Source organism: Fragaria vesca, linkage group LG7 (genome assembly GCF_000184155.1).
Source record: "Fragaria vesca subsp. vesca linkage group LG7, FraVesHawaii_1.0, whole genome shotgun sequence".
Taxonomy (NCBI): domain Eukaryota; kingdom Viridiplantae; phylum Streptophyta; class Magnoliopsida; order Rosales; family Rosaceae; genus Fragaria; species Fragaria vesca.
This window is the reverse complement of record NC_020497.1, coordinates 22,208,181-22,220,258: the sequence shown is the minus strand read 5'-3', so window position 1 is coordinate 22,220,258 and position 12,078 is coordinate 22,208,181. Positions and strand designations below refer to the sequence as shown.

The 12,078-nt window shown below is 39.3% G+C and overlaps 4 protein-coding genes across 4 annotated transcripts in view; all 4 read right to left on the bottom strand.

The window, feature by feature from the left end:
* The window catches only part of LOC101307264 (ferric reduction oxidase 4-like), a gene marked incomplete at its 3' end in the record, with an annotated part of 15,562 nt that extends 14,194 nt beyond the window's left edge, over positions 1 to 1,368 (bottom strand). Inside the window, 4 exon segments of the mRNA XM_004309137.1 lie at positions 3 to 28; positions 148 to 475; positions 573 to 1,114; positions 1,221 to 1,368. Coding sequence (XP_004309185.1) covers positions 3 to 28; positions 148 to 475; positions 573 to 1,114; positions 1,221 to 1,368 — 1,044 coding nt within the window.
* A 1,841-nt stretch (positions 1,369 to 3,209) lies between these two features.
* LOC101306975 (uncharacterized membrane protein YjcL-like) lies at positions 3,210 to 5,544 on the bottom strand. Its single transcript, XM_004309136.1, has 6 exons — positions 5,234 to 5,544; positions 4,904 to 5,130; positions 4,696 to 4,806; positions 4,011 to 4,160; positions 3,634 to 3,875; positions 3,210 to 3,533 (listed from the first exon to the last, which is right to left on the bottom strand). The coding sequence occupies exons 1-6, from the start codon at positions 5,542 to 5,544 to the stop codon at positions 3,210 to 3,212; spliced, it is 1,365 nt and encodes a 454-aa protein (XP_004309184.1).
* Positions 5,545 to 5,812: 268 nt separating this feature from the next.
* On the bottom strand, positions 5,813 to 7,991 carry LOC101309101 (uncharacterized membrane protein YjcL-like). The gene is made up of 6 exons (XM_004308009.1): positions 7,630 to 7,991; positions 7,294 to 7,523; positions 6,959 to 7,069; positions 6,660 to 6,815; positions 6,321 to 6,562; positions 5,813 to 6,221 (listed from the first exon to the last, which is right to left on the bottom strand). Exons 1-6 carry the CDS (start codon positions 7,941 to 7,943, stop codon positions 5,898 to 5,900), a joined length of 1,377 nt encoding a protein of 458 aa, XP_004308057.1. The 5' UTR covers positions 7,944 to 7,991; the 3' UTR covers positions 5,813 to 5,897.
* Positions 7,992 to 8,106: 115 nt separating this feature from the next.
* LOC101309399 (probable RNA-binding protein 18-like) lies at positions 8,107 to 10,094 on the bottom strand. Its single transcript, XM_004308010.1, has 5 exons — positions 9,974 to 10,094; positions 9,431 to 9,500; positions 8,918 to 8,991; positions 8,698 to 8,824; positions 8,107 to 8,615 (listed from the first exon to the last, which is right to left on the bottom strand). Exons 2-5 carry the CDS (start codon positions 9,431 to 9,433, stop codon positions 8,310 to 8,312), a joined length of 510 nt encoding a protein of 169 aa, XP_004308058.1. The 5' UTR covers positions 9,434 to 9,500; positions 9,974 to 10,094; the 3' UTR covers positions 8,107 to 8,309.
* Between the last annotated feature and the right edge of the window lie 1,984 nt (positions 10,095 to 12,078).

Genomic DNA, 12,078 nt, shown 5'->3' with positions numbered 1-12,078 from the left:
AAGATGCTAGTAGGATTATAATCCAATCCTGAAACAAGAAGAAAATCCTGCTAATGAATATAGAGGAAAAATAGAGCAACTCACAATTAGTTAATAAGAGAGAAAATGCAATCATCTTCATCCTTTAAAGTCCTTAGTAAGTGTTACCTTTGATCTTGGAGAAGTTGAGCTCAAGGGTTTCACAAGGTAAAACCCGTGCTGAGACTAGGGCAGCATGCCGGGAAGATTGTAAGAATCTCAAGTATCGATCGACGGCAAAGAGGAAGATTCCGGGAAGGATCATACAGAAGTAGGAAGCACCAACATGTAATACGTAGAACAAGATATAGAGTGGGTAGAGCTGATGCGTATAGTAAAACACTTCAAACATTTTCCTTCTAACACGAGGAATGCTAGTCACCCACATTGCCACTGCTAATACCATTGCAATATCTCCAGCTACGTTTGATACATAAGTCTTGCTCCATTGTAGCAGCTGCATATATCATCAGTTCATCACCATAGTTAAGTTTATACTTCAAAAATTATGATCGAAAACTTGAATTATCAATAGCAAGCACATACAAACGTACCAAAACCATTTGATGAGTCATGCCCCAGTAGATGATGAACCCTAAAGTATGTATAGCAAAGAGAATCGTGGAGAGATGACCAAGCCATATATGGTACTTGATACTCGACTCCGATGTGAGCCCAAACATGTGTAGAATCGAAGAGCTTCGAGTCACAGGAAAGAAGAGAAACGCCCAGCAAATGTTCCCAATGTATCCAAGTCTCAACGATACGCTTCGAAATTTGGCTTGCCATACTTCGTCAATGCTCATCATCGTAGTCATATCCATTTGCCTATGGAGGTGGCCGCCGAAGCTGATGATCAAGTAGTTAACTAGAGACCAAACCAAGAGTGCAATGAACATTAGGCCAAACCCTAGCTCCATTGCCGTGACGACCCCTAGAGGAGACGCTACAATCACCGGACGTCTCAAGAAGCCGGCAGCAACCGGTGACCTAATCGCGGTGGAGTTTTGTGACTTCTTCTGAACTAGATGAAGATAAACGCAGCTCAGCACTGCTACAAACATCACTGGAAATGAGAAGAGCAGCAGATTTGTCCCTGCATGCGAGCCAAATATACGTAGCTAATCAGTGGAAGATGAAAATGGAAGTAAGATATATATGTACGGGGAAGAAGAAAGTTTAAATCTTATATTCTTATATACCTTGAACTCCAAAATAAGTTGAAGTGAGATGAGCTTGAAGCTTGGGAGTCCAGACAAGTTTGTAAGTTTTTGTTGGCACCATAATCCAAACGATGAGCCATCCAGCAAACACCAGAAGCAATATCAACCTAATGATCATGTTGTTCATTGAGTCGTTTAGTTTCAGAGATTTAAATGATTGAAGGCATTGTATATAGTAGTACCATTTCCCACCTATTTATAAGCTCGATCGGCTAAGCTTTCACTTACATTCTTTGCCCGTTTACTTTTTAGCATAAACGCAAAAGTATTGCCTACTTCATTTCCATTATTTTGTTCTAATTCAACTAGATTATTCTTAGATATATTAATACATATATACCTTATAATTTATTAAAGTCAAAATCTCTACTCAAAATATGACATTCATCTATTTATCTATGCAAAATTCTGTTGTTTGTTAATGTATGACATACATACTTGTTTGTTTTGACAAGCAAATTTTTCAAAACAACCCACCCTTACTGCGCGTGATCTCCCCTTTCTAGTTGTTTTTTTCAGTTTATATATTTTACACATCAGTATAATAGACAAACCCGTTATTTATAAGTTATTACAAGATTTTTACCATGGGACTACAAAAGTTTAGACCGACGTCGATTTGAATAGAACATTATTCGCTTTCTTATCCGTAATAATCTTCTACCTGATGATGTCTAGCTAGAATGTCGATATTTCAAACATTTACAGTAGGTACGGTACGACTTGCATTATTCTATAAAACTTGCCCCTTCCACAATTTCTTATACTTTATCGTTGATACATTGATGCGAGGGACTCCATCTCGGGGGTGCTTCATTTTTAAATTTTTAAATTTCCAGCACATGACGACTTAACTGGTTTTGTGGATGTATAGTACGTACGTTCATGGTGCCTAATTCGGTTTAGTAGTACAACATTGGCCAGTAAGGTTGACACCTTTGGGTATTGTAAGTACAGTTGACAATCAGATTATCACACTCCAAAAGAAAGTACATGTAGTCGATGATCTCTTGATGTGTACTTAAGGACAACTAATATACTCATCACTTGACATGCAATAGTACAAGTAACGGAATTCTATAGTGCTCCGGCTTGTTATCTATCATGTGCATCACACTGTTAGATGATTGATAAGGGATTTCTCGATCTAATCTAGAGGTTCACGATAATGTAACATAAGAATCGAAATATTAGAAAATAAACAATTCACACAGATAATATTCTTTTCAGTCTGTAACGTACCAGACTGTCTTATCTCGAATCACGCTTCATAGATTAAGTTTATAATTACGTATAAGTTGGAATAATTCGAAATTTCAGTCTGTGACGTATCAGACTGTTTTATCTCAAAGCACGTTTCATAGATTAAGTTTATAATTACGTATAAGTTGGAGTGATTCGAAAACTGATATGTCAATAGCGTGTTGTAGTGATTTTGATATATGTATAATGCACGTTGGAAGGTGTTGTGAGGATTTCTGTATTAATGCAATTATGTGAGGTGTAATTGGGTTACCGACTTACCGTATAATGCATGACTAACACTAACACTGTCAAGAAATAATTCATAACTTTTTAGTTTTTACATTTTTTTCACCTTGCTAAGAATTAAGAAATAAAAGAATTGTATATAACATTACGTGGGATGATGCCAACGATTATAAGAAGTGTCACATTTATTTTATTTTCTTCACAAATTCTTAGTGTCAACTAAACTAGGGTGGTCTCATCCAAAACTAGAGATAAATAAAACAAATTATTGCATAAACATCATTTGAGTTAATTAATAGCATTGAAATTTGCAATTTCCAACCCAAGTTTATCAAGATATAGAATTTTAAATCTAAAATGATGATGGCCAATCATGATTATGAATATGAAGCATATGATTCTGTTAATCATTTGAAAGCTTAACTATATTTAGGTGGAATGAATAGGAAGAAAACTACCAACCACAACACGTATGTTCTACAAGTGTTTAAGGACTATGATTCCAAAACCAATGCCCAGAAAAGTTGCAATGGAAACACCAAAAATGCCTGCAAGAATTGCCGGAACAACCAAAGAATGCCATCCTTTCGCGGTGGCCATTCCACCTGCTGTCGTCGGCCCTCCAATATTGGCATTTGATGCCAAAAGTAACAGCTTTAAATCAAAGTGAAACAGCTTTCCCAATCCCAGGATCACAGCAAGATGAACTGTTACTTGAACTAAAGCAAACACAAAAATACTAGGAGCGGTGATCATCACATTCCATATGCTCCCACTAGCACCCAGCACAGCAAAGAACACCTGTGCATGTAAAGCATAACATGTCGGTATATATATGTATCAAACTATAACTCAATACATGTGAAACTCTAAGTAAGAAGAAGAAGAGACTTGCAGTTACCTGCATCAAGACTAATGCAATAGTGTCACCAGAAGGTGCAAGGTATGTGAAATATGTTGGAAGAAGGGTAGCTAAAATGACAACAAGAGCTGTTATTACTGGCAGGATGCCTCCTTGAATTCCAAATAAACTTGTGAGATATGCAGAAGCCTTGCATATCACAAAAGATGTAGCAAGAGCAGTTGCTGTTTCTAGTACTGGGAGTTTCCTTTCAATTTGGGATTCCATTTTCATTGAAACATCTGCCAGTAAGTTTCAGATATGTAAGCAATATCTGTAGGCGTTAGTTTTAGATGGAGGATCTTAGAGAAATAACAAACAAGAAACATGATATAATCAAGTATTATTGACAGAAGGAGCGAGAGGTTTTGTCATACCATCTGGTGAGGCCTCAGGAGGTATTTTAGAGGCGAAAGCAAACAAGACCATGAAGTACAGAGCACAGATGACATTGTCTGCTGCTACTCCTGCGGCCAAAACTGATGGGGAAACACCGAGGGCCTCTGAAATCGCAACATAGTTAACAGCTACAGCAATCAACCAAAAAAGAAAAAGGAGGAGGAACAAAACATAATTAGGAACTTATATAGCAAAACACACCAATTCAGAATCAGCAAACTATTCAAAAACTGAACAAATTTACTAAGGGATCATGGAAACATTGTTGAGTTCAGGGTGCAAGCTCTAACTTGGACACGGAATCAACAATATGATTTTCACTCAAATACTTTCACTTTATATTAGCTACTGGTGGCTGAATATAGGTGTATCATAAACAGCTACAACAAGTATTCTGATCAAGTATCTAAGTGTGCCAAACTGCATCATCATGACTTTATATCACCTTCACTGTAATGGCAAACTATAAATCTAGGCAATTGCTTAACTGAATTAAAGATTAGAGCTTTTATGCAAAACTATATCCAAGAACCAAAATTTCTGTAACAACAACAGCAGGAAATAATGAGAAGGCTTCGTGCCAAATTCAATATACATACTCATATGAACTTCAATATACATGTGTGACATTCCAAGAGTACAAAGGCGAATTCTTAGACTTACATCCACCAATGTAGCTACCCATGAGAGCAGCAGCAATCTTCCAATTATCTTGACCAAGTGACCGCATAGGCACCATCAGAAACGCCACCAGAGTCCCAACCATAGTCGCAACTGTCACAAAACTAGTCATCACTCCTCACACACATTTTCAAGTTACAAAAATACTCTTACCAAAATGCAAAAAACTACCCGAAAAATCGAACACTACCTGATCCAAGCAGGAAAACTAAGAGCAGAGTCCCAGTGGAACTCGCCACACTGCGCAAGTCTGCTCGAAACAACAGCAACGGAATAGCCAATGGCAGAAGAAACTCCAACACAATCGAATAAGCACCCGCTTCATGAGGAATAATGCCTACATTACTAGCTGCAAGACCAACTAAAGTGCTTACAAGAGCAGCACTCACCATCCCACCAATCTTTGTCTTCTCCGACCTTCCAAACAAACCTCACATAAAAAGTCAACTACATTATCTAAACCTACTTCAATAGTTGTTGAATGACAAACAATATTACTGTATCTATAATTCTATATTACCAGAGGCCGAAAGCGCCGGTGGCGAAGAGGGCGGTCCATAGACCCCAGTGGTCGTCCGGAGAGATGATAGGCTGCCTGAGCTGTGACCTCACCCGTAAGTTGCGGGGAGAATGAGTCAAAGGCCGGAGGGGAGTTTTGTATAGTGTATGGGAGGGAAAGGGTGTGGGTTCGGGTCCGGGTCCGGGTCCGGGTCCGGGTCTGGGTCGGAGTTCGGATTTGGGCTTGGATAGTGAACCTAGGGATTGACATGAGAGTGATGATGTGGTGGTTATGACGGGAAGGGAGAGTGTGACAGAACTCACAGAAGCCATGAAAGGTTTGAGGAATCTGAATGAGGCTTCAGTGGTGTGTTCTGTACTTGCGTTTATGTTTTTCTGGTGACGTGGCAGGTGTTCTGATGACATGGCAGGTTGAAAGCTCGTGAAGCGGTCCACGTGGATTCTCATCCTATTTGTCATCTAGTAATCTTTAACTCATATGGAATCAAATGCATTCAACACCGACGTGGTTCAACCTAGCAAGAAAATTTATAATCTATCGGTAGGAAATTAGCTGAAATGTAAATGCGACGACGAACATGGGTTATCTATGTATTTATTTTCTGCTAATGATACTACAGCAAAGTAGGTTTTGACCCATTTCTGCTAATGTTGAGTGGAATATTTTACATGGCTTTTAGAACGGCGACCCCAAATCCAATGCCGAGGAAAGTTGCGATGGCAATGCCAAAGATGCCTGCAAGAATTCCAGGAACAATCATAGAATGCCATTCTTTGGCTGTGGCCATTCCACAAGCTGTTGTAGGGCCTCCGACGTTGGCATTTGATGCTATAAGCAGCAACTTGAGGTTGAATCCTAGTAGCTTTCCCAATCCAAGTATCATAGCAAGGTGGACAGCAATCTGGACTAAAGCAAAGAGGAAGATACTAGGAGCAGTGTTGATCACACTCCATATGTTTCCACTTGCTCCCACCACAGTGAAAAATACCTGTCAATTCTCGCAAACATGAACGAAAATCATTCCACAAGGTAAAATATGATTCCACAAACACTAGTCAGTTTCAAGGGAGAAGAGAAAAGTCGTCACCTGCATTAGGATCATGGCCATAGCTTCACCAGATGGTGCAAGATATGCAAACTGTTTCGGAAATACAGTCGCAAGAACAACCACAATGGCTGTTACGGCTGGAAGGATACCTCCTTGAATTCGAAAGTATTTTGTGAGGTAATAGCCACTCTTGCAGATGGCTAAGGACACAGCAAGGGCCGTAGCAGTTTGTACCAGAGGAAGCTTGTTTCCATTGTCAGATTCTGCATCGTTTGCAGTGCCTGCAAAATCCAGTTCCAGCGGTTACAAGTTACAAGTTCCGTTCCAGATATATGATAGTCATACAATTGTAAACATATAAGATACAATTTTGCACACCAGTATCAGATATTGGAGCTTCTGCAGGTACTCTTGAAGCCAATGCAAACAATGTCGAGAAATATACAGCACAAATGACATTATCTGCTGCTAGTCCAGCAGCTAAAATTGACGGAGTGACCCCAAGAGCATCGGCTATGGCAACGTAATTGACAGCTACATGAATCCAATTGTATAACTTAGATAAGTAATTACGATATGGAAAAAGAAACATACAGCCGAGATGTATCACAACTTCAAAGAACAATCTTTAGAAATAGGTTTCTGTGTCCAGCTCTATAGAGTGGCAAACACATTACCTCCACCAATGTGTCTACCCATGAGTGCAGCTGCTATTTTCCAACTATCTGGACCAAGCGCTCGCATAGGCACCAATAGATATGCCACTACCGTTCCAACTGTCGTCGCAACTGTTGCAACACAACAAATTAGACAAACATCACAACTCCGAGGATAAGCAGTATCCATGATCAAAACAACGAATTGCTGACTTCCACAAGAACACAATACACCTCAAAATGATCCAAATCATTCACAGCATGACAACTACCATGGAATATAACAATCCTAGCAAATCTAACAATGCACACACAGGACTCAACAAAAATCAAACATAAATAACTCGATATTCTACCTGATCCTAGCAAGAAGGCCAAGAGCAGCGCCCCGGTTGATTTGATCACACGGCGCATATCCGCCCTGTACAGCAGCAATGGCACAGCCAGAGGCAGCAGAAACTCCAACACAATCGAAAACGCCGGCGCATTCGACGAAATCACTCCCAAATTGCTAGCAGCAAGTCCAATCAATGTGCTCACCAACGCGCCGCTCAATGCACCGCCAATGTTGGTGTTCTTCTCCGACCTTCACTCATCCAAACACCACAAAACACACTCAATTATCCAAAATCACAAATCTTTTCACATCTTTAGTTTCAAATTCTTGGAATCACAGAGAGATTGTGAGTTACCAGATACCGAAAGCGCCGGTGGCGAAGAGGACGGTCCAGTTGCCCCATTGGTCATGAGGAGAAATGAGCGGCGCTTGGAGCTGGAATCTGGCGGTGACAGATCGGACGGAGTTAGCCGGAGCCGGAGCCGGAGGAGAGAGAAAGCTCTGCTGCTGTTGCCTTGTGTTGATTAACTGGATTGAGCTGCCACCGACGGTGGCGCGTGAGAGACGGACACTCAGGTTTTGGCGGGAAGCGAAACTTGACCGTTGCGACCCTGCCGGCGAAGATGAATGGGATCCAGGTAAGACGGTGAGCTTCGATGCCATGGCCATCGCCGGCGAGTGCCGAGAGAGAGAAGAGAGATTGTGATTTGAAAATTGAGTGGTTCACTTGAGGAGTGGACTCTTTTAGCTTTGTTCATTGACTCTGATCAATATATAATTCCCAAATTTATTCCTTAATTACTTGATTAGTTATAATAAAAAATTTAAGCTTTAATGGAACTAATAATCAAACTCGAAAAATGATGAAGTTGCTTGAGTTGTAAGAATCGTTTTCAGAAAGGACGAGGTTACAATATCAAACATCTGATGTGATCCTGAGATCGAATCCAATGCATTTCGCGTTCGATTTCGGTGAAGTAACTGAAGTTAGGGGAATTACAGCTTAAAAAGATATAAGAGAGTTCTGGTGATTTGTTATCTTTGGACTGATGGATGATCAATGCTATTGTTGCTGCAAGGGATGTCGTCTTGCTTCTGCTTCTTGGCGCTAAAACCCTCGCCTTCCAGAGCTTTCAGTTTGTTCTTGATTGCTGCTATTTTGGAGGTCCGACTCATCTGTCCTGAACTGCTGGCCGAATGGCTTGTTTTGGTGGCCTCGCCTGATTGTCCGGAAGGATTATGTGGTTCTTGTATTAAGTATTTTTCACTGGAGAGGCGGACGACTAATGGGCGTCCGCAAGCTAGTCGCCCATGCATCTTCTCCTTGGCTAATTTTGCTTCCTGCATGCTCACTTTAATGGTGGAAATCAGGAATTGATTCAAGCAATGAGTGTTGATAGAGAAAGATAAGAAATGTACATACCTCTTCACTACTATACTGGATGAAAGCAAAGCCTCGAGGCTCTCCGCGTTTCCTGCCATGAGTATGCAGCAAGAATTCCTCGTGTACAATCTTCCCATACGGAGAGAACATCTTGATTAGAGCAGCCCTAGTTGACACAATAGGAAGACAAAATTAATTGTCATACAGATATACTAGCACTTGTGCAGCCAATAGCTCAATTCCAAGAATTTTTACTCACTCTGTTATTCTCATATCAAGGTTCCCAATGTATAGTTTTGCTTCCGTCTTTTCACCAAAAAAAACATTAGGATCCTGCACTTAGCCACCACATCCAGTTCAGAACCCGTGCTATAAAACATCAAACACAAAAGATTGAATAGACATACTCCTAGACTTTGCTAAGATTGTATCATATGCTTACAAAACTGTAGTTTCATAATAAGTACTCCATTTTTTTTGTTCACTTTTCTTCTTCTATTTAAGCAAACAGTTCAAAAACGAAACTGAATGGAAAGCTTTGTTCAGGCCGCACACAGACTGTCAAGTTCATAACCTTGATTCTAGCTCTATCCCCTCAAGTTCAACTAGCACAGCTATTTACCTATGTTTTTCAGTTTTATCCTTCATCAAGAAAACAACACACCAAAGGCAGTACCTAACAGCACCACAAAGACACATGTTCCCCCTAACCCCTTACCCAAAGCAGTCACTTAAGCATACACCATTTGCTCATATATGACACAGTGCTTACCATAGCAGTTCAAGTTCCAGCTTCACAAGCCTAAAACAAGCTTCTTAAAATCTTACAACTCTGCTTGCACCTGCATGTCAACATAGTAAAAGAGCTCAATTCACTCACCAAACCAAAATCATTCTAATAACTTGAAGTATACATCTTATCTTAATAAGCATATGAAAACATTCAGGTCAATTTCGATACAGATTTGTTGAGGCCATAAATGGATTCTAATTGCTAGGCAATGGAATCTGTAACTTGAACAACACTGAATTCCCATATTCTGTCAACTGCTGGATGCTTAAAAACCACAAACTTGAAACTTTATTAGAATCCATTACAAGCAAAAACCTCTTATCTTATAACATCTTCAATCTACGTGCAAAAAGATTGAATTTTTATTCATTCAAATCCCAGAAACTTTGTTGCTGAATCCATCAAATTTGCTAAGCTAGATGCAATTGGATTAATAAAGGGTTACGATAACAACGAAAAAGATTGAATCTTTGACAATAAAATTTCTCGAATTGAAAATTGGTAGGGTTAATTGGTACTTACGTGAATACTGAAAGCGATTCAATTGCTTCAGAGAGTCGTTAAGATGGGAAGCAAGGGCAGATTCATGGACAGACTGGGGCTGCAACCAAAGAATCAAGCTTCAAATAGAAGAGCTTTAGATACGACACCGTTTTGTATGTGTTGAGGGTTTTGTATAGGATATTAGAAAATGAGGTTATTGCATTTTGGTATCTGCTTTTCATTGTATTGCAATTGAGGTCTCTCCCTACTTTGGATACACAATTCAGTCCTTGTACTTAGTAACCTTTGCATTTTGGTTTAAGAAAAATGAAGAAATAATGATTGGTAAAAATTTTATACCGTTGGACGTTTAAATATACGGTGCAATCATAATTTACATATGAAACCATTATGTATATGTATATATTCTTTAATCTTAAGTATTCACACTAGAATTATGACCCGCGCTTTGCCGCGGGATTTGCGAGATTTGTGTTCATAATTTTTCTTCTTTTATTCTTATTTCTAATGTATCAAAGTGCAAGATCTATATAGATTTAATTTGAAATACTTAATAACAAAGCACTTATCATAGTAGTAAAAATATATCTCTTATGTTCTTTCTCCTCAATTATTTCTTTCACTATTTTTCCAATCTACTTTTTTCATCAGAGACATAACAAAGCAAATTTTAGAGGGTCCTTTCTAGATAGTGTGCGAACTGCGAAACCCAATCTACTATTTTTTTTCAGCAAAAACAAAAAAACAAAAAACTGGCGCGAGCCCAAAACTGTTTTTTACTATAGATAAACAGTAAATCATTGTAGATAAACAGTGAGCAACAAATAGATATATAGTAAATATGCACGCTTAAAGAGAATAGACATTGTGTACTAAAGAGGATAAAAGTATAATTGTGATGATGATCTACACTGGTATTTTACCCTAGTAACAGAAGGAAAGGTTAAAATTTAGACAAATATGAGATTTATCATATAACAGTACTGTGTGACGTATGTCTTGCTCAATTTGATGTCACAACAACTGTGAGAGGTGTCCATTTTTCAATATTGGAAGAGCTTTAAGATAGTGACATTACTCCACCCACAAACCTGAATGAATTTTTTAAGCAATTTTGGTCCACCACCATGAAATCTTTGATTGAATTCTGATACACTTGGCCTCCATAGAGTCTGATCTGTAAGACGCGTGTACTCTCACTTAGTCACTTTGGTTTCTACGGCAATTACATTGATAATGCTAATCTGTTTAGCACCAGAAACATGTAGAAGAAAAATGGGAGCAAGTGGCTATAGAGCTTGCCCCCATATCTCAGATTCTCAGTGGCCAAATTCCACTCCGCTGGCATGCATTAATGCTTTTTGATCGAACTCTTCCTAAAGTCATCCATTTCAATCAATGCCTTAATCTTAAACAGTTTACAGTTGTGTTTGGTGAAAAGGGTTTTGAAAGTTTCATAACATTATTGAATTTCATGACTTTTAGTTGTGTTAATGCCTACAATTATAAAAGTGTCATATAGTGTTTTGAAGTATTACTCTTAGTTGTGTTAATGCCTACGATTATAAAAATGTCATATAGTGTTTTGAAGTATAATGTTAAATGTTTTTATGACGTAGAGCACATAGCAAACAGTGTAGAATAGAATTCTGGAACATATGTTAGGACTTTCACAACAAAGCCTTAGACCTTTTTTTACTTCAGTGTCTGGACTTTTGCTGTTTGGAAGCTGTGTAATTTGTACCCAGTTTGAGCAAAAATGTCAAAAAGACACTAGCTTTTTTGTCCTTGTCTCCAAACACAGACCCCCATATTAAACCTTCTTCACTTCCATTAGTCAGAGCCAAAACTAGCTCTCAAGCTCTGTCTTCCACTCTCTTCTTCACTCTCTCTCTCTCTCTCTCTCTCTCTCTCTCTCTCTCTCTCTACTCTACTCTCTCTCTACTCTCTCTCTCTCTCTCTCTCTCTCTCTCTCTCTCTCTCTCTCTCTCCCCTTGCCTCCAAATCCACCACATGGCTGGCGCCGGCATCCACCCTACCACCAGCAATGGGCCCGGCGGCAGCCCTCCTCCTCCCCGGCAATCGCCGCTGCCATTCTTAACTCTGAGAGGGTAAAAAGATTA

What these genes read in the sequence shown, in the direction of transcription:
- LOC101309101 (XM_004308009.1), bottom strand. Translation starts at nt 7,943, where the DNA reads ATGGCCATGGCATCGAAGCTCACCGTCTTACCTGGATCCCATTCATCT. An exon ending in ACCGGCGCTTTCGGTATCTG is followed by an intron (nt 7,524 to 7,629) that starts GTAACTCACAAT and finishes GGATGAGTGAAG; the next exon opens with GTCGGAGAAGAACACCAACA. An exon ending in GGGTAGACACATTGGTGGAG is followed by an intron (nt 6,816 to 6,958) that starts GTAATGTGTTTG and finishes GGATTCATGTAG; the next exon opens with CTGTCAATTACGTTGCCATA.
- LOC101309399 (XM_004308010.1), bottom strand. An exon ending in CTTGATATGAGAATAACAGA is followed by an intron (nt 8,825 to 8,917) that starts GTGAGTAAAAAT and finishes TGTGTCAACTAG; the next exon opens with GGCTGCTCTAATCAAGATGT. An exon ending in TCCAGTATAGTAGTGAAGAG is followed by an intron (nt 8,616 to 8,697) that starts GTATGTACATTT and finishes GTGAGCATGCAG; the next exon opens with GAAGCAAAATTAGCCAAGGA.
- LOC101306975 (XM_004309136.1), bottom strand. Translation starts at nt 5,544, where the DNA reads ATGGCTTCTGTGAGTTCTGTCACACTCTCCCTTCCCGTCATAACCACC. An exon ending in AGTTTTCCTGCTTGGATCAG is followed by an intron (nt 4,807 to 4,903) that starts GTAGTGTTCGAT and finishes GTTTTGTGACAG; the next exon opens with TTGCGACTATGGTTGGGACT. An exon ending in GGGTAGCTACATTGGTGGAT is followed by an intron (nt 4,161 to 4,695) that starts GTAAGTCTAAGA and finishes TGATTGCTGTAG; the next exon opens with CTGTTAACTATGTTGCGATT.